At 46.6% G+C, this 23,876-nt stretch overlaps 1 protein-coding gene across 2 annotated transcripts in view; it reads left to right on the top strand.

Annotated features, from left to right (window-relative positions):
- The window catches only part of PARVG (parvin gamma), an 88,229-nt gene that overhangs the window by 20,277 nt on the left and 44,076 nt on the right, over window positions 1–23,876 (top strand). For both annotated transcript variants that reach the window (XM_075342148.1, XM_075342149.1), the window contains exons 6-9: window positions 4,574–4,689; window positions 5,244–5,299; window positions 9,065–9,084; window positions 22,494–22,555. In XM_075342148.1, the coding sequence (XP_075198263.1) occupies window positions 4,574–4,689; window positions 5,244–5,299; window positions 9,065–9,084; window positions 22,494–22,555 (254 nt within the window). The remainder of the gene's footprint in view (window positions 1–4,573; window positions 4,690–5,243; window positions 5,300–9,064; window positions 9,085–22,493; window positions 22,556–23,876) is intronic.

Genomic DNA, 23,876 nt, shown 5'->3' with positions numbered 1-23,876 from the left:
TGCCGCTTTCTATGTAAATTGCACTGGAAGCCGAGCTGAGAAATGGCTGTAATATGTTATTACGCAGGTAGAACTGTTTGTTCTTTCCTTGAACATCGAAAAGTAAAAGCAGTAAATGGACAAAAAGCATCAAATGGAGATTTTACCGCTTTCAGAGCTTCACAATTCTCCATTTACGGGGCTAAAAAGCTTCACGACAGTAATAATATTTAATAGTAGCCCCAGTATATTAGAAATCAGCAGATGCCCACATAAACTCACAATAATTGCTGGCGCACGTATGGCAAGACAGTCCCTGCCAGAAAAAAACGGTACATTAAAGCCATATCTGACATAAACAGAGACCAGGAGGTAAAATTCTGTATATTTCCTGGATTTTATAATATACATTGGCAGATACTTAAGTAAAAGCCCCTCTGACCCCCACCGGGTCTTTGTTATATCCAGCCCAACATTTACACAATTCCTAATTAAAGGGCCCCTGTGGTTTTGGACTTTACCGCTTATTTTAATGAATGTTAAATATTTTTGCAATTTGCTTTTATATATATATATATATATATATACACATATATAAAAATCCGTCACAGAGAGGAGAATACTGCATCGGTCCCTATGTGGGCAATCGGGCGTGTGTGTCCTGAAGAAGCTCGCCCGAACTGCGGCCTTGGAGAGGCCCTATACTTTATGTCCTATGTCTAGTAATGAATGAAGTAGATGTGTTAGGGATATAACATAGAAGAAAGAGTCTAATAGTAATTTTTCACATTTAGCCCCATAGCACCACTGCACTCTTACCTATTAATACTTTAAAACCCATATATGGTGTGTTTTAAGCCCCATCCATGAGGATCTGTCGCTGGCGGGGAGGACACCGTCGCTGCTGCGCTCTCGCTAACGCTCAGGTCCGGCGCTGCTGCGGCTGCTCGAGTGGTGGGCCGGATCCGGGGAATCAAGCGGCGCTCCTCGCCCTTGAGTGAAAGGGGTGGTGGGTTTGGGGGATTTAGTCCATGACGCCACCCACGGGTCGTGGTGAAGATGGGCACCACCGCTGCTGGTGACGGGGATCCCGGGAGCGATGGTAAGGAGCAGCTGGGATGTTTTCCCCCTCCGTGGGTAGGGGTTGGTGGTCCCGGGGCCCGGTGGTGTGACGGGGAGGCAGGGTTGGTGAGGTGCAGGGTTGCAGGGACAGCGCGGCGCGGTGCCGGATGGCACGGGTGTACTCACTCAGCACGAAAGGTAAAAAGTCCTGGGTAAATCAAACGGCTGGATGGACGGGTCCCGCAGCCGGCTGCAGTGCTTCTCCCCGGACAGGTGATGGCGGCTGTCTTTCCCTGCACCTTGATGTTCTCTTTCTGACTTCTATGGATTCCCAACTGTAGTCCGCTCCCCGGTGTATGGGTACCGGAGGAGCCTGTTTGCCCGCAGACGGTGGCCCTTGGGTCTCTAGCCTTAGGCGATAGCTGTATACCCTCACGGTGTGGGCGGTTGCCTTCAATCGGGACTTTTGCTGTTGTGAAACCCCTGGGGTTCCAGTCACATTTAGATCTGACTATTGTCGGCGGCTCCAAGCCTGGTCGGGGTCCGATGGCCCTGCCTGTGTGTGCTGGCTTCACTTCGCTCCCCGGTCAGTACCGGCGCGCCGTCGCCCGTCCCCAGTCCTACGGTTCCGCGTTGCTCCACCACTCCTGCAGACGGCCACCACCGTCTGCCAACCTTGCTGTCAGTGCCTGGGCCACAAACCCAAACACCCAAGTGTTCACTCCTCTCACTTCAAACTCCTACACTGAACTGTCACTTTTCCCGCCTCCAGGCCTGTGAACTCCTCGGTGGGTGGAGCCAACCGCTTATCTCCGCCCCACCTGGTGTGGACATCAGACACTGGAGGAAGGCAACAAGGATTTTTGTTTGGCTGGTGTCCCTGTCTGATGGGGGTGGGGGTGTTTGGATGTTATCTGTGACGACCTGGCTAGGCCAGGGCGCGACCTGGCTAGGCCAGGGCGCCACAGATCCACTGATCCTCATGGGAGGACACTCATTTTTTTAAACTCCACCTATTTATGCCCGGTGTAATTTAGACAGACCTTAAGGGGAGCACGTCTGTAATAGCACGTAAGGGACCCTCTGGATGGATGGAGGTGCCCACTGTGGATAGTTGCTGATCCCGCCTTGCACTGGGGATTCCCTTCCTAGTAGCACCTGCGTCATCTATTCCATAATATGGTTCCTCCTGGGTCTCTCATTAGCAAACGTCAGGCGGCTGTCTCTTCACATCTTCCTTTGCATCTTTTTGTCCCTGAGACTCCATGATGAGTTTCTACTCTTCCCAGAATCTTGTCTAGCTACATTGGTGGTTCTTTGCTAGACCAGTACTTTCTCCTCTCCTTATGGACAGCCCAAACCTCTCTGCCCAGGACAGTCACATAGGCAGTTTGCCCTCTCTGAAGGTAGCACCCCGTGTTGCTTCATGTGCCTGTCTCTCACCTACATAGCAGGCTTGTGCTGCACATAGGGCTCCTAAACCTGCTGCTTGTTGCCTTTGTAACTCACCCTAAGTGGCAAGAAATTGGTCATTAAGTAAGTTTACTATAGTGTGTGCACTCATATTTATCCGTCCTAGTCGCTTGTTTTAGGGAGTAGAACTCCACCTGCTGCTTGTGCCCTCTGCAACTGACCCTAAGTGTCAAGAAGTGGCCCTTAAGTAAACAGGATCATGACTATGGTGCGTGGTTACTGTACACCTCATGCAGACATCTCCACCCTAGTCATTTGTGTTGGGGCACAGAGCTCCACCCGCTGCTTGTGCCCTCTGTGACTGACCCTGAGTGACGAGAAGATGTCCCTTAAGTAACCTGGGTCATGACTATGGCGTATGACTACGTTCTCCTCATGCAGATATCTCTGCCCTAGTTGCTTGTTTTGGGATGCAAAGCTCCACCTGCTGCTTGTGCCCTCTGCGACTGACCCTAAGTGCCGAAAAATTGTCTCAAAAGTAACCTGGCCCTTGCCTTTGGTGTATGGCTATTGTACACCTCATGCAGACATCTATGTCCTAGCCATTTGTGTTGGGGCACAGAGCTCCACTTTCTACTTGTGCACTCTGTGACTGACCCTGAGTGTCGAGAAGTTGTCCCTTAAGTAATCTGGGTCATGGCTATGGTGTATTGATGTATGGCTCATCTACACCTCATGGAGACATCTCCGTCCTAATTGCTTGTGTTGAGGCACAGAGCTCCACCTGCAGCTTGTGCCTTCTGCAACTGACCCTGAGTGGTGAGAAGAAGTTGTCCCTTAAGTAACCTGGGTCATGACTATGGTGTATGGCTACTCTACTCCTCATGCAGACATCTCTCCCCTAGTTGCTTGTGTTGGGATGTAAAGTTTACCTACTGCTTGTGCCCTCTACGACTGACCCTGTGTGGCGAGACGTTATCCCAAAACTACCCTGGGTCATGGCTCTGGTGTATGGCTACTCTACATCTCTTGCAGACATCTTCATCCTAGTTGCTTGTGTTGAGGCACAAAGCTCCACCTCCTGCTTGTGCCCTCTGCAACTGACCCTGAGTTGCGACAAGCTGTCCCTTAAGTAACCTGGGTCATGACTAGGGTGTATGACTGCTCTATTCCTGATGTACACATATCTGCCCTATTTGCTTGTGTTGGGGCGCAGAGCTCCACCTGCTGCTTGTGACCTCTGCAACTGACCCTGAGTGGTGAGAAGTTGTTCCTTTAAGTAACCTGGGTCATGACTATGGTGCGTGACAACTCTACTCCTCATGCAGACTTCTCCGCCCTAGTCGCTTGTGTTGGGGCTCAGAGCTTCACCTCCTGATTTTGCCCTCTGTGACTGACCCTGAGTGCTGGGAAGTTGGTCCTCCAGTAACCTGGGCCATCACTACAATGAAGGCATACTTCACATGTTCCAAGTGAAGGTGAAAATTTCCTTTTGTCCTTGGAGTGACAATGGTTGGACGGCAAAAAGTTTTGGGGAAATGTTGTTGGCCAATTCCAGATTAGCAGAAGTGAACACGTAACTGTCGAAAGACCCATGAATGATGAATCCAGATCAACAGATGGCTCACTTCACCCAGTAAAGTGAACGCCGCGCCGTCACATCATACCGGGCAGAAAAAAGAGCATGGGATATTATACAATAGAGCGGAGGATAATTATAGTTTCCCTGACAACCGTGCAGCCTCGACGTCAGCCCCGAGCAAATCTCGACTCAAAAATATTGTGAAAGACAAAAATATCATCGATCGAGCTAAACAAATATTAAGGTCTGCGCCTCCCTCCCTCCCGAACTTTCCAGACTATACTGGGCTCCCGATATGGAGGCAGAGGGACCTAGTTGGCCGCCTTAGGCTCATGCACCCAGGTACAAGTCCTCTTAGTTTCCATCTTCTCACTGGAGCCTTCAGCTCTAGTAGATGATGGTTTTGGACAGGAGCTGTTCCAATGAATCCCAAAAATCCCAAATCCAAAAATTGATTGTGTTAGGGCACTATAAGACTATTATACCCCAAGCAGCTGTATGGGTTATGGCTGATCTACGTATATTTCTTTCTTCTAGCGATCCACAACAAGGACCTTCTTGCCACATTACATCTGCTAGTTGCCCTTGCCCGTCATTATCGGCCAGATCTGCCTCTTCCTCCGAATGTGTCTGTAGAAGTTGTCGTTATGGAGGTAAGTCACCATTACTAACTTCCAAGATGCTGGATGATCTCTACCGTAGGGTCAACTGCTCCTCTGCTATGGGACTAGGGATGGAGCAGGTGGTGAGGCTGCCCACAACATTAACGGAATTTTCAGAATTCCCATAGAAGTCAGTAGAGAGAGTTGTACATGCGCGACCACCGTCAGTGGGGAGGTGGCCATGCATATCCACCACATTTCAATCAAGCCTAAACGTAAGGGGGTTTCCACCTCTGGGACCCCAAAATTAGCAATTCAGGTGTCTGGGAAACCTGTGTGACAACCCTCTTTAAAAGCAGCAATGACAGTCACCCATCCTTTCCCAAAATAGGAGGTTGTGCTCGGCTCACTCACAGAACATTGAGAACTTTTATGATACCAAACTCCGTTCTCCATGTGCTGGTAGTTAGCCGATCCGTTAAAGGTCATGTTTTAGTAAGGATCCTGCGTTTCATTGGCGACGGCATTTTCTTCCTGTGCCAATTAAATTTGACATTTTCTTTGGCTGACACTGAGCGTCCGATGTTCTCTGTCCAATATTCCAGCCAACAAAAACCGGGATGAAGACCGGAAAAGCCATAGAATTTGTTACAAAAAGCAGGTGAGAAACGATATCTGTCTACCAATTCATCGATCGGCCATGTCATTCTTTTCTCTTTGTTTCTTTTCTCACTCTCTCTTTCCTTTTCTCTTTCTTTATTTTGCTCTCTTTCTCTCTCTTTCTATCTCTTTCTCTTTCTTCCTCTCGCTTTCTTTCTCTCTCGCTTTTTCTCTTTCTTTTGCTCTCTCTTTCTCTCTTTTTCGTTCTCTCTTTTGTTCTCTTTCTTTCTCCCAGTTTTTCTCTTTTTTCTCTTTCCTGATTTTCTTCTTCCTGTTTTTTTTCCCTCTTTCTTTCTCTCTCTCTTTTTATTTCTTCCTTTTCTCTTTTTTTTTCTCTTTTTCTCTGTCGCTTTGTTTCTCTCTTTTTTTCTTTCTCTTGCTTTCTTTCTTCCTCTTTCTCTCTCTTTCTTTTGCTCTTTCTCTCTTTTTCTTTCTTTCTCTCTATTTTGTTCTCTCTCTTTCTTTCTCTTTCCTATTTTCTTTCTTCCAGTTTCTCTCTTTTTTTCTCTTTCCTATTTTTCCTGGTTTTTTTACCTTTTTTTTCTCTCTTTTTATTTCTTCATTTTCTCTTTCTTTTTCTCTTTCTTTCTCTGTCGCTTTGTTTCTCTCTTTTTCTTTCTCTTGCTTTCTTTCTTTCTCTCTCTTTCTTTTGCTCTCTTTCTCTCTTTTTCTTTGTTTCTCTCTCTTTTGTTCTCTCTCTTTCTTTCTGTTTCCTATTTTCTTTCTTCCAGTTACTCTCTTTTTTTCTTTCCTATTTTTCCTGTTTTTTCCCTCTTTCTCTCTCTTTTTATTTCTTCCTTTTCTCTTTTTCTTTCTCTCTTTCTCTTTGTTTCTCTCTTTTTCTTTCTCTTGCTTTCTTTCTTTTTCTTTCTCTCTTTCTTTTGTTCTCTTTTTCTTTTTCTCTTTTTTTCTCTCTTTTTCTTTCTTTCTCTCTTTTGTTATCTCTCTTTCTCTTTCTTCTTTTTCTCTTTCTTTCTCTTTCTTTCGCTTTCTTTTTTTTCTCTTTCCTTCTTTCTTTCTTTTTCTCTTTCTTTATTTCTATTTCTCTTTATTTTTTCTTTCTCTTTCTTTCTCCTTTTTTTGTTTCTTTCTTTCACTTTCTCTTTCTTTCTCTTTGTCCTTTCTCTCTCTCCTTCACCTTATTTTCCCACCTTCAGACCCACTCATTTTAGCTATCACTGTGGGAATGCAGGGTTTTTTTCAAGCCCTGACCAAAACAACTGCTATGTCAATGTCAACAGGCTTTTGAAATTGTTCTTACCCTTTAATGTGAAGCTCGGCCCTAAACAATATTTGATTAGAAATGAGAAAATCCAACAAAATTCTACCGTAATTTGTGAAATTCGCTGAAATTAGGAGGAGAAATTCAATTTGCATTAAATTTATTTGATGAGAATTGAACGCGCCCCAATTTGCCATTTTAAAAAAAAAATCTCCGGATCTAGAGGTAGAATAAATGGACGGGCCAGAAAGAGGTTATGTCACCATGATCTGCGTGGTCCCGTGCGGTCAGGTCACCCGACATCGCTGCTTAGGGTGACGTCTGTGACCGGAGCGAGTAGATGACTGGCGGGGAGCTGTGATGGCTGTTTCATTAACCCTTCCTGACCCATATGAATCCATAAAAATGGTGGCTGACTGTCACCATAATACTGCATTTGCGCAAATCGAATTCCCAAATATTTAGATTTTTCAAAATCTGTGAATTTTGGAAAATTCTAAACAAATTGATTCTTTTAGCATCGATTCTCTCATCCTTAAACTGTAACATGTACAGCAGCATTTTGGAAACCATCAAGAAGTTGCTGTCGTTGGATCCATTAGTCTTATATGACTTTTTACTAACCATTGATGACCGAAATAAAGGGCAAAAAGTTTAATTTTAGTGATCAGTGGGTGTCTCAGCACCTAGGGTTTCCCTGGTCAAAACTTGTGCCAAGTTCATTATTCCATTTTTGCCTTTTTTGTCCATTTTTTTACTATTTTTTTTGCCTTTTTTGTTTATTTTTCTATTTGTTTTTTTTTTGTCTATTTTTATTGTTTCTTTTTTGCTTATTTTTTGTCTATTTCATTATTACTTTCTTGCCCTTTTTTGTCTACTTTTAAATTTATTTTTGTTCCCTTTTTGTCTATTTTTTTATTATTTTTTGTTCTTTTTTGTCTATTTTTTTCTTTATTTTTTTGCCCTTTCTTGTCTATTATTTATTTAGGGGTTTTTTTGCCTCTTTTTGTCTATTTTTTATTTATTTTTTTGTCTATTTTTTGTCTATTTCTTTTGCGCTTTTTTGTCTCCATTTAAATTAAGGGTTTTTTTTTCCCTTTTTTGTCTAATGGTTTTATTATTTTTTTTTGCTTATTTTTTGTCTGTTTCATTATTACTTTTTTGCGCTTTTTTGTCTACTTTTAAATTTATTTTTGTTTCCCTTTTTATCTATTTTTTATTATTTTTTGTTCTTTTTTGTCTATTTTTTCTTTATTTTTTTGCCCTTTCTTGTCTATTATTTATTTAGTTTTTTGCCTGTTTTTGTCTATTTTTTATTTATTTTTTTGTCTATTTTTTGTCCATTTCTTTATTAGTTTTTTGCGCTTTTTTGTCTCCATTTAAATTAAGGCGTTTTTTTCCCTTTTTTTGTCTAATGGTTTTTATTATTTTTTTGCTTATTCTTTGTCTATTTCATTATTACTTTTTTGCCCTTTTTTGTCTACTTTTAAATTTATTTTTGTTCCCTTTTTGTCTATTTTTTTTAATTATTTTTTGTTCTTTTTTGTCTATATTTTTCTTTATTTTTTTGTCTATTATTTATTTAGTTTTTGCCTGTTTTTGTCTATTTTTTGTCTAATTTCTTTATTAGTTTTTTTGCGCTTTTTTTGTCTCCATTTAAATTAAGGGGTTTTTTTTCCCGTTTTTTGTCTAATGTTTTTATTATTTTTTTGCCCTTTTTTGTCTATTTTTTTCTTTAGTTATTTTTGCCTTTTTTGTCTATTTTTTTGCCTATTTCTTTACTAGTTTTTTGCCCTTTTTTGTCTATTTTTGTTCTTTATTTTTTGCCTTTTTTGTCTATTTTTTATTTAGTTATTTTATCTATTTTTTATTTAGTTTTGTTCGCCTTTTTTTGATTTGCATCAAATTTTTCATCAAATTTATGATTTTTTTTTTAAACCATTATATATGTATTTTTATTTATTTATTTGTTAACATTCATGATTGTGGCCGAATCTCTTTTATTTATTTATTTGTTAACTTTCGTGATTGTGGCCGAATCTCTATTTCCTATGTGGCCGATGTAACAAAAAAAAAAAGTTGCTAAGTTTGGCGCAAATTTACTCCTGTGCCCTCCTCTCTTTAGCAAAATTTGCAATATTTTAATGAAACACCACTTTTTGCTGAAAAAAAGTGAAAAAGAAGGTGAAATAAAAAAAAAAAATTAAAATAAAATATATTTTTAATTCAGTCTCAAAATTTATGAAGAATTTGGAACAATTTGGGGCAAAAAAAAGTGAATTAATAAGAAAAGACAAAAAAAGTGACTTAAAAGATGCAAATGATGGAGGGAGGTGAAAGTTTTTAACAGTGTACTTTGCCTTTAAGAATATTCGACCTGCTACTTTGGGATCAGCGGCGTCTCCTGCCGGTGTTTTTATGATACCTGTTTATGGAGGATGTTTTCAGCTTTTGAACTGTTGACTGATCTTTTTCCACTTGTTTGTTCTTCTCCTCATTAAATCGCATTTTGCATGTGAACGCTTTCGCAACGGCTCGTTTCAGGGACGAAGGTGCGACTCATAGTAAGTGATATTAATGTTTAATTCATGGCCCCCGCTACTTCTCCTTTACAAGACGTCGGGATTGGGTAGAAGCTAAATGCGTTGACCCTGCAGGAAGGAGCGGCGTCTCGTTGTGAGATGTCGGACAGGACCTGGGTTGCCATGGCAACCACGTAGGATGCTAAAAAAAAAAAAAAAATGCAGTTTAGGGATGGAGTGGAATAGACAATAATTGACACAGATGTGAGGAATGGCGGAGAACATACTTAAGCTGTCAGACTGCCATGTCTCTCTGCTTTCTTGAGCAATGACAAGGATTTAGAGAACAGGTACGGATAAGAAGAGTCATTTCAGGGAAAAAAACAACTTGTATTGACAGACAGATGTAGCAGAGCTTGTTGTGTCACTTAAGGGGTACTCTGCATCCAAAAATAATGAAACAGGTTGCCTCAAAACAACACGAGGGAGGTTCCCTGGCTCAAGGAAGGACTTACTCACCGCCCTGGCCGGGTTGCATCCTCCCCTGCACTCCCCCGGCCATCCACGTGTGCTACTGCCTCCCTCCCCTCATGGGCCCTGTACATGCCGCACAGGGTTCCCGGGAGTGCACCTATGATGCGCGCGTGCCCACTGGCCCTCCTCTTAAAGGGCTGGCATGCTATTTCCAGGAAGTGCCCCTCTGCCATAGGTAGTGTATTTAAGGCATCCTCCCATTAGGGGAGGTGCCTGCGCAACACCTTCAGTTAGTCATCCTGTGTCTGTCACCTGAGTGTGTCTTCCCATACTTGCCTATCCCTTACCTTATTCCCATCGCTCGTCTTCATATTTCATTTTTTGTTATTTATAAATCCGTCATACGGTTCCAGAGATATATGCCTTTTCCTTTTGTGCTTTGTATGGAAGTGGCTCACAGGTTCCTCGGGGGCGTGTCTTTACATTACTACCCTGTGAGCCACTCCCTTTTTTAAAATCCATAAAAACTAGAGCTCAATAAAATGGTCCATGTCTCCGGAACCGTATGGTGTATTTCTAAAAAACAAAAAACGTCATACTCAGGGGAGCAATGAGAATACAATAGGAGAAAAAAAAATACCCACCTGTTATGATCCGGAACCATGGAAGATCACCACAAATCATTGGCAAAAAGGTGACAAGAGCATTGGCAACTAATCTGGCCGCCATCTCCTTACTAACCAACACAACTAGAAGTAGCCGAGGGGTGAACTAACATCCTGTGCACCGCGAACCCAGCCGGAGAACTAACTATCCTAAAGGTAGGAAAGATGAATAACTCTCTGCCTCAGAAAATAGACAAGAATAGCAAGCCCCCCACATTCAAAGACTGCGGTGATATAGGAAAAACACAATACACAGGTAGATGACAGGATTAGCAAAAGGTGAGGCCCCCGCTGACTAAAATAGGAAAGGACAGGAAAGGGACTGATGGTTGCCAGAGAAAAACCCTGCAAAATACCAACTTCCTGATAGTACAAAAAGGCCCTCAGATCGCTTGATCTGAACTCCGTCCTATACCAGGTGCCCTTGTCATACCAATGAACAGAAAACAAGAATTATAACAAATTCAACAAGCCACAAACACATGGACCCAAAGGAGCTATACTCCAAACAGAACTGCAGGGAGTTCCTCAACAATCCACTAAGGGAGAAAATCACTGGAAGGAAATAAACTGAAACCAACCACAACAAATGACAAACCCAGAAAAGCAAAAGAACCAGGCAATAAATAAAGAGCAAGAACTTATCTGGAGTGGATGTGATGTAGAGCAGGATTAAGCAGGCTAGAGATACAAAGAACAACTGACATCCGGCAACAGCCTGCAATCAGACCAGGACTTAAATAAGCAGAGAGTTAGGAAAGGAAACACCCACTGCACAACCCACCTGGTCTCTGTCCAAACCATTCCTGGCCACCAGAGGGAGCCTCCCAGCAGCCAAGACATAACTAACATTCACAACAGTACCCCCCCCTTGAGGAGGGGTCACCGAACCCTCACCCACGCCACCGGGTCGCTCGGGATGAGCATGATGGAAGGCGCGAACCAACCTGTCCGCATGAATGTCAGAAGCCACAACCCAAGAGTTATCCTCCTGCCCATAACCCTTCCATTTCACAAGGTACTGAAGCTGACGCCTACTGCGACGGGAATCCAGAATTTTTTCAACCTCACTCCAGATCCCCTTGTACCAAAACAGGGTCAGGAGGCGCTACTGCAGGAACTGCCGGCTCCACATGTTTCTTCAACAAGGACTTATGGAAGACATTGTGAATCTTAAATGACGCAGGCAGAGTCAAACGGAAAGATACAGGATTAATAATCTCCGAAATCTTATAAGGTCCAATAAATCTGGGCTTAAATTTAGGAGACGGAACTCTCATAGGAATATTTTTAGAGGACAACCACACCATGTCCCCTACTGTAAACCGGGGACCAACAGTCCGACGCCGGTTGGCAAACGTTTGGGCAGTTTCCTGGGACTAAAACAATTTATCCACTACCTGCCCCCAAATCTGCTGCATTCTGTTGACCACCGAATCCACCCCCGGACAGTCAGACGCCTCAAGCTGCCCTGAGAGGAACCTAGGGTGATACCCACAATTGCAGAAAAAGGGGGACACCAACGTGGTAGAGCTAGCTCTATTGTTAAGGGCAAATTCAGCCAAAGGCAAAAACGAAACCCAGTCATCCTGATCCGCAGAAACAAAACACCGTAAATAGGTCTCCAGGGTCTGGTTAGCCCTTTCAGTCTGACCGTTGGTCTGAGGATGAAACGCCGAGGAGAAAGACAGCTGAACACCCAATTTGGAGCAAAAAATCCTCCAAAACCTGGATACAAACTGCACCCCTCTGTCAGAAACAATGTTTTCGGGAATTCCATGCAAACGGACAACATGTTGCAAAAACAAAGGCACCAACTCTGATGAAGACGGCAACTTAGATAAGGGAACCAAGTGGACCATCTTGGAGAATCTGTCACAGATCACCCAAATCACAGTCATTTTCTGAGAGACGGGAAGCTCTGAAATAAAATCCATAGAGATGTGCGTCCAAGGTCTCTTAGGTACCGGCACAGGCAATAATAGCCCACTAGAACGTGAACAACAGGGCTTGGACCTAGAACAAACTCCACACGACTGCACAAAACGACGGACATCTCGGGACAGGGAAGGCCACCAAAAAGAGCGTCTCACAAGATCCCGAGTACCAAAAATGCCAGGATGACCCGCCAAAACAGAGCAATGAACCTCAGAGACAACTCGGTCTCTCCATTGGTCTGGGACAAACAGTTTCCCTGTAGGACATCTCTCAGGTTTATCCCCCTGAAATTCCGCCAGTGCCAACCGCAGATCAGGCGAAATAGCCGAGAAAACTACACCATCATTCATTATAGTAGACGGTTCGACAACCTCCAAAGAGTCAGCGCAGAAACTCCTGGAAAGGGCATCGGCCTTAACATTCTTGGTGCCCGGCAAAAAAGAGACCACAAAATTAAACCGGGTAAAAAACAAAGCCCACCTGGCCTGCCGAGGATTCAAGCTCTTGGCCGATTCCAGATAGATGAGATTCTTGTGGTCCGTAAGCACCACAACTTGATGCCTAGCCCCCTCCAACCAATGCCTCCACTCTTCAAATGCCCACTTCATAGCCAATAATTCCCGGTTCCCCACATCATAATTCCGTTCAGAAGGAGCAAACTTCCTAGAGAAAAAGGCACAGGGCTTAAGTTTACCCGAAGTAGCGTCTCGTTGAGACAGAACAGCACCTGCTCCGATCTCTGAGGCATCGATCTCAACTTGAAATGGGCGAGACACATCCGGTTGCTGCAGAACTGGGGCAGAAGTGAATCGCCTTTTAAGCTCCTGGAAGGCCACAATAGCCTCAGGGGTCCAATGCTCAGCATCAGCTCCCTTCTTTGTCAAATCTGTCAGAGGTTTGACAATGGCAGAAAAATTGGCTATAAATTTACGGTAAAAATTAGCAAACCCCAAAAACCGCTGCAGGGATTTTAGAGAAGTCGGTTGCACCCAGTCGTAAATAGCCTGAACCTTAACCGGGTCCATTTCAATAGCGGAGGGAGACAGGATGAAGCCCAAAAAGGAAATCCTTTGCACCCCAAAGAGGCACTTTGACCCCTTAACGTACAGTGCATTATCCTTAAGTATCTGAAAAACATCCCGTACTTGCCCCACATGAGAGTCCCAATCATCAGAAGAAATCAAGATGTCATCCAAATACACAATCAAAAATTTACCAATAAGGTCCCGAAAAATATCATTCATGAAGGTCTGGAAGACGGAGGGTGCATTAGTGAGCCCAAAAGGCATCACTAGGTACTCAAAATGCCCCTCAGGATTATTAAAAGCCGTCTTCCATTCATCACCCTCCTTAATACGGATGAGATTATATGTGTCGCCCTGGGCAAGCCAGGGGACACAGGTCACAACACCACCACACCCCACACTCCAGGTAGGCACACCTGCTAACCAGAAATCCTTGTTGCCTTCCTCCAGAGGTTGATGATGCACACCAGGGGGTGGGCCAGGCGGTTGGCTCCGCCCACCAAGGAGCTCACAACTCTGGAGGCAGGAAGTAACCAGGCAGTTAGAGTCCAGGGAGAGTCGAGTGAGGGAGGAGGAAGTGGAAGGAGTGAGGAGTAGCCCAGGCAGGGGCTAAAGTAAACAACAAAGTGAAAGTGAAGGGAGTAAAGGAGGAAAGCAAGCAAAGTGACAGAAGGAAAGAAAGCCTGAGAGCCCAGCTTTGTGTAGGGCCAGAACAGCAAGGTCAGCGACGGCGGTGACTGTTTGGAGGGGGACAGTTTGGAAGGTCCTGGAAGGACCCCGTTGGCTGTGTGCCCGGTGGTCTGGAGCAGTGTTCCGAAGGACAGTCAGCACCAGGGCAGGGGCCTCTCGGACCCCGGCAAGGCTAGGAGTCGCCAGATTTGCCAAATCCGTCAGTGACGGGGACGCAGATCCCCCAGCAACCAAGTCCCGATTGACGGCAACAGCCCGACCATTACCGGGGAGACACCGCCACCGCCAAGGCACAAGTTTCCCCAGGGCCAGCGCCTGCGGGCAAAGTGTAGAGCTCCTCCGGCCCAGATTGCAGTCGGGGAGCGGGTAACCGGAGGGAATCCACCGCTACCATCAGACAACACAGGTGCAAGGAAGAGAAACGTCACCGTTACCTACCGGGAGTGCAGGTGCAGCCGTCTGTGGGACCGTCCTACCAGCCGTTGGTTTACCGTACAAACTGTGTCCGTGTGTCAGGCTGAGTGAGTACCATAGTGCCGCAAGGCACAGCGCTGCCCCCGCGCCCCTGCGCCCTCCAGGACCTACACTTCACATCTCATCACCGGGCCCCGGGATCACCAACCCCTACCCACGGAGGGGCAACACAACACCTGGCTGCTCCGCATCACCATCCCCGGGACCCCCACACTGAGCAGCGGTGGTGCAATCACCACAACCGTGGGTGGCGTCACGAACTATAACAATCCCCACACCCAACAAACACCCCCTTTCACTCACGGGCGAGGAGTGTCGCTCGGGACACCCCGGGATCCGGCCCACGGCTCGAGCCACCAGGAGCAACTGCCGGACCCGAGCAGAAGGGGTGAGCGCGGTGTGCTGACACCCTCCTCCCCGCCCGCGACAACTTGGCGTCACGAACAGGATCTTACCGCTCTGCCGTCAGGTAGAGGTGCGCCTTGTTACCGCCGGAGGCATCCGGCAGGAAAATTTCAGAAGCCGCCATCTTTGGCGCGAAAAGTTCCCGCTCGAGCGTCTTCTCGAGCAGTAGAAGCGCGAAGGCCAAAACCCCGCCCCGAGAGAGGAGGGGCCGGAAAGAGCTAAGGGGGACGCGATGGCGGCCGGCCGCATGTAGCCGCGGCTATACAAGCAGGGACGCCAGGACTCTGCAAAGATACCCAGTTCCTGGAAGGCACAAGTGCCAAGATGTACCACCCAGCTCCCAACGAAGAAGCCCCTGCGCCCGGCACGGCGACGTGGTTGAGGGACCGGACCGTCCCGCTGAGTAACCGTCTGCAGGCCCAGATGCAACTCCTCCTGGAGGAGTGGGAGACTGACATGGCGGACGTGGTGGCTGCTATGTGGAGACGCGAGGCGGAAGAGGATTTGGAGGAGCGGGTAAGCGACCCACGCCCCTGTATTCCTGAAGGATCGGCCGTTGGAGCTGAGGGGCCCGGCCGGCTTCCGCTCACCCTGCCTCTCTCCCCGCTACCCGTGATAGTTGCTGCCGCCCCGCCATTAGGCCCGCTACCTGCCCAATCGGTAGCGATACCCTGCCCAGCTGCTCCGGCGGATCAGCCGGCTGCAGACGTCCAGGACGGCCCTGAAGTGCCCCAAGGGGAACCGCTAGAACCGCGGCCCCTTAACAGCGTGGTGCCAGACGTCCCAATAGAGACTGTGCCAGACCCTGAGCCCGGGACCGTGGCCTGGATGAAGGCCCGGGTGATACAATTCCACCAGCGTCAGCAGGATCAGATCTTCCGGATACTGGAGCAGTGGACCAACGAGGTGGAGGAGCTGATTACAACTGCCCCGAGGTACGGAGGGGAAATGGATGTAGCAGAACCGACTGGTGACCCACGTCCCTATGTCCTACCTGGACCGGCCGCTGCGGCTGAGGGGCCCGGCCTAGTTTCGGCTTATACATCATCCTTACCGTTATCTATGGAGCGCCTCCGTGTAAGCTCGCCTAATCTGCTGCCCCGTGCTACTGTAGAAGGGTCTGAGGTGCTGGATACTGGGGGCCAGGAGGCTGCGGCAGCTGGCGGCAACCCGCCTGACGCAGGACTAAGAGATGACGACTCCTGCCCCAGCTCCAGGTCCGCTGTTGCGGCTGAAGGAGCAATTGAGCGCTCCCGCTATGTGGGGGACCCCGTGGTTTATCATACCCCGCGTACCGGTGGAAATGGGTACCGGGTACCCCTGTCACAGCAGGCATGTCAGTGCCTGTTTGGTGTGCTGGTGGCAGAGGATGGGTTCGCCTTAGCAGAGGAGCCGGAGTAGGGCAGCGGATGCCCGCTGCACCGTCCCCGTGGGGACCACCAGAAGTTTGCTGTTTGTTTGTTTGAAAAAGTTTGAAAGTTTGAAATGATGAAAATGAAAATGAACCGAGTTTTCACCTGATTCACCGTGTGATTTGCAACCGGCTGGAGCCGGCACCGTTGTCCCCGTGGGGACCGTTTAAGTTTTGCATGGGAACTATCCATGGACAAGCCCGTGAACTTGCAGGGCACCACAAACGTTAAGTGGCTTGTAAATATGTTGGGTACCGTTACCGTTTCCGCAATACCGCCTCCGGAGAGGCAGGTTGGAGGGAGGGCCCTGAGCAGAGCAGGCCAGGGCCCAGCCACCAAAGGAACCGGTGGCTACCCTCTGGAGGGGAAGGACAGATCCCGCTCGGGTAACTTGTGCTGGACTGTGGGTCAAGGGGTGCTGCCTGGGTTTTAGGGGCAGCATCAGGGCCAGGTTGCTTGGGTGGGAGAGAGCGGAAACCGTGACCGTATACCGTTGCAACGTTTAAGAAAATGTGCCTCCCGTCTTGGGAAGAGTTTATGATTAAAAATGTTATTGATGTTTGATTAACCCTTGTTACCCCCTTTTACAGAAAAATAAAAACCGGTGTAGGACGGCAGCCCGCGGACGGTCTGCATTTTGCTAAGGGGGAATGTGTCGCCCTGGGCAAGCCAGGGGACACAGGTCACAACACCACCACACCCCACACTCCAGGTAGGCACACCTGCTAACCAGAAATCCTTGTTGCCTTCCTCCAGAGGTTGATGATGCACACCAGGGGGTGGGCCAGGCGGTTGGCTCCGCCCACCAAGGAGGCAGGAAGTAACCAGGCAGTTAGAGTCCAGGGAGAGTCGAGTGAGGGAGGAGGAAGTGGAAGGAGTGAGGAGTAGCCCAGGCAGGGGCTAAAGTAAACAACAAAGTGAAAGTGAAGGGAGTAAAGGAGGAAAGCAAGCAAAGTGACAGAAGGAAAGAAAGCCTGAGAGCCCAGCTTTGTGTAGGGCCAGAACAGCAAGGTCAGCGACGGCGGTGACTGTTTGGAGGGGGACAGTTTGGAAGTTCCTGGAAGGACCCCGTTGGCTGTGTGCCCGGTGGTCTGGAGCAGTGTTCCGAAGGACAGTCAGCACCAGGGCAGGGGCCTCTCGGACCCCGGCAAGGCTAGGAGTCGCCAGATTTGCCAAATCCGTCAGTGACGGGGACGCAGATCCCCCAGCAACCAAGTCCCGATTGACGGCAACAGCCCGACCATTACCAGGGAGACACCGCCACCGCCAAGGCACCAGTTTCTCAGGGCCAGCGCCTGCGGGCAAAGTGTAGAGCTCCTCCGGCCCAGATTGCAGTCGGGGAGCGGGTAACCGGAGGGAATCCACCGCTACCATCAGACAACACAGGTGCAAGGAAGAGAAACGTCACCGTTACCTACCGGGAGTGCAGGTGCAGCCGTCTGTGGGACCGTCCTACCAGCCGTTGGTTTACCGTACAAACTGTGTCCGTGTGTCAGGCTGAGTGAGTACCATAGTGCCGCAAGGCACAGCGCTGCCCCCGCGCCCCTGCGCCCTCCAGGACCTACACTTCACATCTCATCACCGGGCCCCGGGATCACCAACCCCTACCCACGGAGGGGCAACACAACACCTGGCTGCTCCGCATCACCATCCCCGGGACCCCCACACTGAGCAGCGGTGGTGCAATCACCACAACCGTGGGTGGCGTCACGAACTATAACAATCCCCACACCCAACAAACACCCCCTTTCACTCACGGGCGAGGAGTGTCGCTCGGGACACCCCGGGATCCGGCCCACGGCTCGAGCCACCAGGAGCAACTGCCGGACCTGAGCAGAAGGGGTGAGCGCGGTGTGCTGACACCCTCCTCCCCGCCCACGACATTATACGCACCCTTAAGATCCAGTTTCGTAAACCATTTGGCACTCTGCACTCTAGAGAGCAGATCAGACATCAGAGGCAAAGGGTACTGATATTTAACCGTAATTTTATTAAGAAGACGGTAATCAATACAAGGCCTCAACGAACCATCTTTCTTAGCAACAAAGAAGAAGCCAGCACCCAAAGGAGAAGATGAGGGCCGAATGTGCCCCTTCTCCAATGATTCCCTGATGTATGACCGCATGGCATCATGTTCGGGCACAGACAAGTTGAAAATCCGCCCCTTGGGAAATTTACAACCAGGCACCAACTCAATGGCACAGTCACAGTCCCGGTGTGGGGGCAGAGAATCAGATTCCTGGTCATTAAATACATCACGGAAATCAGACAAGAAAGCTGGAACATCAACTGCCTGAGCAGACATGGATGACACGGAAAGGTCCTGATGCAAACCTTGACAACCCCAACTAGCTACCGACAAGGATCTCCAGTCAAGAACCGGATTATGGGTCTGCAACCACGCATATCCCAGTACCAAGGTATCCTGTAGATTATGCAATACTAAAAATGTACAAGTTTCCTGATGCGATGGTGCAACTCTCATAGGCACCTGGGTCCAAAATTGGGGTTTATGTTCTGCCAAAGGGGTAGCATCAATGCCCCTTAAAGGAATAGGAGTTTGCAAAGGAACCATGGTAAAACCACAATCCCTAGCAAACCCAAAATCCATCAAATTGAGCGCTGCCCCTGAGTCCACAAAGGCAAATGCAGAAAAGGAAGACAATGAGCAAATCAATGTGACAGACAAAAGAAACTTTGGTTGCAAAGAACCCACAGTAACAGAAGTAGCCAATCTCCTTTCACGTTTAGGGCAGACAGAGATGTTATGAGAAGCGTCTCCACAATAGAAGCACAGTCTATTCTTCCGTCTGAACCCCTGCCGACTAGCATTAGAAAGGACCCTATCACACTCCATAGGCTCCAAAGGCTGTTCCACAGGCACAAAACCAGCAGATATCTTCCTGCGCTCACGTAACCGCCTATCAATCTGAATGGCCAAGGTCATAGAGGCATCAAGACCAGAAGGGACGGGAAATCCTACCATTACATCCTTCACAGCATCCACAAAACCCTTGCGAAAAAGAGCAGCAAGCGCATCATCATTCTATTTGGTAAGGACCGCCCACTTACGAAATTTCTGACAAAACGTTTCTGCAGAATCCAAACCCTGAGTTAAGGACAACAAGGCCTTTTCTGCTTGGTCCACAATATTGGGTTCGTCATATAATAATCCCAAGGCCTGAAAAAAGGAGTCCACATCATTGAGAATCGGATCAAAAGACGCCAAAGAGAAGGCCCAGTCCTGAGGGTCACCACGCAGCAAGGAGATGACAATCTTAACCTGCTGTACGGGATTCCCTGAGGACTTGGGGCGCAGGTCAAAAAATAATTTACAATTATTTTTGAAGCTCAAAAATCTCGACCTATCTCCTGAAAAAAATTCAGGAACGGGAATTTTAGGCTCTGCAAGGGGAGTCTGTGCAAGATAAGACTCTATACGACGAACCTTAGCATCAAGATGAGCAACACGCTCACCCAATTCATCCATGCTAGACAAAAGAAATCTTCCACAGAACCCAAAGAAGAAGAGGAAAAACACCAAAAAAAAAAAAATTTCTCAGCAGCTTTTTTTTTTTCTTTTTCCTTCTTAAGAGTACCCTTTAAATTTGTTTGGCCGGATGTACTGTTATGATCCAGAACCATGGAAGACCACCACAAATCATTGGCAAAAAGGTGACAAGAGCATTGGCAACTAATCTGGCCGCCATCCCCTTACTAACCATCACAACTAGAAGTAGCCGAGGGGTGAACCAACATCCTGTGCACCGCGAACCCAGCCGGAGAACTAACTAGCCTAAAGGTAGGAAAGATGAATAACTCTCTGCCTCAGAAAATAGACAAGAATAGCAAGCCCCCCACATTCAAAGACCGGTGATATAGGAAAAACACAATACACAGGTAGATGACAGGATTAGCAAAAGGTGAGGTCCCCGCTGACTAAAATAGGAAAGGACAGGAAAGGGACTGATGGTAGCCAGAGAAAAACCCTGCAAAATACCAACTTCCTGATAGTACAAAAAGGCCCTCAGATCGCTCGATCTGAACTCCGTCCTATACCAGGTGTCCTTGTCATACCAATGAACAGAAAACAAGAATTATAACAAATTCAACAAGCCATAAACACATGCACCCAAAGGAGCTATACTCCACACAGAACTGCAGGGAGTTCCTCAACAATCCACTAAGGGGGAAAATCCCTGGAAGGAAATAAACTGAAACCAACCACAGCAAATGACAAACCCAGAAAAGCAAAAGAACCAGACAATAAATAAAGAGCAAGCACTTATCTGGAGTGGATATGATGTAGAGCAGGATTAAGCAGGCTAGCGATACAAAGAACAACTGACATCCGGCAACAGCCTGCAATCAGACCAGGACTTAAATAAGCAGAGAGTTAGGAAAGGAAACACCCACTGCACAACACACCTGGTTCAAGTCCAAACCATTCCTGGCCACTAGAGGGAGCCTCCCAGCAGCCAAGTCACAACTAACATTCACAACACCCACCATTCTGTCTCTACCCACCTGTCCAGCCTGCCTCAGTCACCCCACCTGAACCTGTGTTTATACTTGAGTCCATCACCTGTCCTGGGGGGGTCATCTGCTACAGCCTTAGGAGTGGTACCTGGGGTCCGCCTCGCGGTAGGCGCTTAAGCCCCTCCCACTAAAGGGTAAGTCCGTGTCCCCCCTATGATCCAGTGGGTCCACTAATTCCGCTCGCTGCCCCTACACCGGCCACAACCGTTACACTCAGGACGTCTATGTATTATTGAGCAGCCAATCATTTGAATGGCAGTCATGTAATGCCACACTTCTCCTGTAGAGGTCACTGTAGGTAAAACTAGTACCTAGATGAGGACGAGGCTTCCTTCTGCAATCATGTGATCGATACTGGTTAGAAAAGCCGAGTCCATGGAAATCAACTGGCTTCATATTAAGCACAGTTTGTTTACATGAGACAACCCCTTTAAGCTTAAAGAGCAAATATAACCAGGTCTGAAGGGGCATTTTTTTTCTCCTATTGTATTCCCATTGCTCCCCTTAGTATGACGTTTTTTGTTTTTTAGAAATACACCATACGGTTCCGGAGATATTGACCATTTTATTTAGCTCTAAATTTTATGGATTTTAAAAAGGGGTGTGGCCCACAAGGTATTGTAAAGACACGCCCCAGAGGAACCTGTGAGCCACACCCATAAAAAGCACAAAATGAAAAGGCATATATCTCTGGAACCAAATGGCGGATTTATAAATAACAAAAAATGGAATATTAAGAAGAGCGATGGGAATAAGGTAAGGACAAAAGCTGGTCACACTACATCTGGTAACAGGTCCCCCTTAAAGGGATGCTATTAACAGAAATTATAATTAGACAGTAGACTTTACTTCTGATCATGCTGAAAAAGCATGGGTGCAATAATTGATGCAATGTATCCATAAAATGAATGTAAAAAAGGGGTTTTGTATCAGTTCAGCACAATGCAGAGATTATCCAAAAATGCAGAGGTTAAGTGAAGAATAATTGGGGGCGGTGTCCAGGAAACTCACAAGATATGAAAAACAATAATGCGATCAAGCATAAAAAAAAGTGTATAGCTAACACATTTCGGACACAACAGTCAGGTCCAAAACGCGCTAGTTGTACGACAGTCAGGTCCGAAACGCGCTAGCTGTATGACAGTTAGGTCCGAAACGTGCTAGCTGTTCGACAGTCTTGTCCAAAACATGTTAGTGTATGACAGTCATGTCTGAAACGCGTTATTGTACGACAGTCATGTCCGAAATGCGTTATTGTACGACAGTCATGTCCGAATTGCGATAGTGTACTACAGTCGCGTCCGAAACGTGTTAATTGTACGACAGTCATGTCCAAAATGCATTAAGTGTTAATTGTACGACAGTCATGTCCAAAATGCATTAAGTGTACGATAGTCATGTCCGAAACGCGTTAGAGTACAAGTCATGTCTGCAACGCGTAGTGTATGAGTCATGTCCGAATCGCGTTAGCGTGTGACAGTCATGTCTGAAACGCGTTAGTGTACACGGCCTGGACTAACCTGGGGTTTTTTCACCCTTTTCCCATTTGGAATTTTAATGTTCTCATAAATTGAATGATTTTTTAACTGTTTTTGTTACCTCACTTTATTGCTATCCGTAAGATTAGTCCTTTGCCCCAAACTGATAGTCACCATCTATTCGTGGGTGGGGTTTGTATAACCACTATCCTTTAATGTCCTGGGACAATGTAAATGTTTTCTGAAAAATAGGGAAACTATGTACATCTGGGAAATTTCAATCACAGACAATATATTTTTTACAGTTGTTTCTCCAACGTTCTAGACTTTTTATTGTCTCTTCTTTTCTAGAGAAGGACGGATTCGATCAACTTTTTGAAGTTAATCCAGAAAAAGTAAATGATGTCAAACAGGTAAAATTGTTTTTTAAAAAAATTATAAGTCATCCATAGGGATCATTTCAACTTTTCTATATTTTTTATTATTTAAAAGGATTCAAAAAATCTGTTCTGATTAATGTCCTACTATATCTCTACAATGTTCAAGCTCCACTTTTTCTCATACAATTTAGAACATAGTTATACATATACATGATAATCTTCTGTTTTCAGTCACCACTAGGGGGAGCTTGCTGCATACTGTATACATGAAGCTCCTTAGCTCCCTCTAGTGTCAGCTGCATGTAGGTAGAATGTTATTATTTAGTTTCATGGCGATTTTGGTGCTCTGTTTAAGAATAGTGGTGATCTGACGGCAACATATGCATTTCTGAATATGGCAATAGTTAACCTCCTAGATGATCTGAGGGCTCATACCTGTCTGTAGAATGGATAAACTCAGAATTTATGTAATACTAGCTGTAGTACCCGGCATTGCCTGGGATAGTAACAGTCTCTCTGTCTCTCTCCCAGTCTCTGTCTGTGTGTCGCTGTCTGTCTCTCTTTGTCTGTCTGTTTCTATCTCTCTGTCTGTATTTGTATCAGTCTATCTGTCTTCATCTCTGTGTCTTTCTGTCTTTCTATGTGTGTCTGTCTCTCTCTTTTCCAGGCTGTCTCTTTTCCCGTCTGTCTCTTTCACCGTCTGTCTCTTTCACAGTCTGTCTTTGTCTGTCTCTTTCCAGGTCTGTCTTTTTGCCCCGTCTGTCTCTTTGCCTCGTCTGTCTCTTTCCAGCGCTGTCTCTTTGCGCATCTGTCTCTTTGCCCGTCTGATTCTTTGCCTATCTGTCTCTTTGTCCGGCTGTCTTTTTCCAGGGCTGTCTCTTTCCAAGGCTTTCTCTTTCCAGGGCTGTCTCTTTCCCCATCTGTCTCTTTCCAAGTCTGTCTCTTTCCAGGTCTGTCTCTTTCCAGGTCTGTCTCTTTCCAGGTTTGTCTCTTTGCCCGGCTGTCTCTTTCCAGGGCTGTCTCTTTGCCCGTCTGTCTCTTTCCCCGTCTGTCTGTCTGTCTCTTTCTGTCTCTCTCTATCCGTCTCACCACATACATCTTATTACCTCACACATAAGCTTCTTATAATAACAGTTTATTTTGTTCCTATAGCAACCACTGTCAGTTTCTATTAATAGCCAGTAGCTCCCACCTCCATTCAGTTAAATAGAGGCAGGATTTTGGAGAGTAACTGTAAAGCGCAGGGTTAGATTTTCCTGTCAAAACATGGTCTATGACGTTCCCTGGGTCACATGGGGGCATCTGTGCAAAATTTCATGATTGTAAATGCGATGGTACAAATTCCTTTAGCGGA

Source organism: Anomaloglossus baeobatrachus, chromosome 4 (genome assembly GCF_048569485.1).
Source record: "Anomaloglossus baeobatrachus isolate aAnoBae1 chromosome 4, aAnoBae1.hap1, whole genome shotgun sequence".
Lineage (NCBI taxonomy): Eukaryota > Metazoa > Chordata > Amphibia > Anura > Aromobatidae > Anomaloglossus > Anomaloglossus baeobatrachus.
This window is presented reverse-complemented; position numbering and strand designations above follow the sequence as displayed.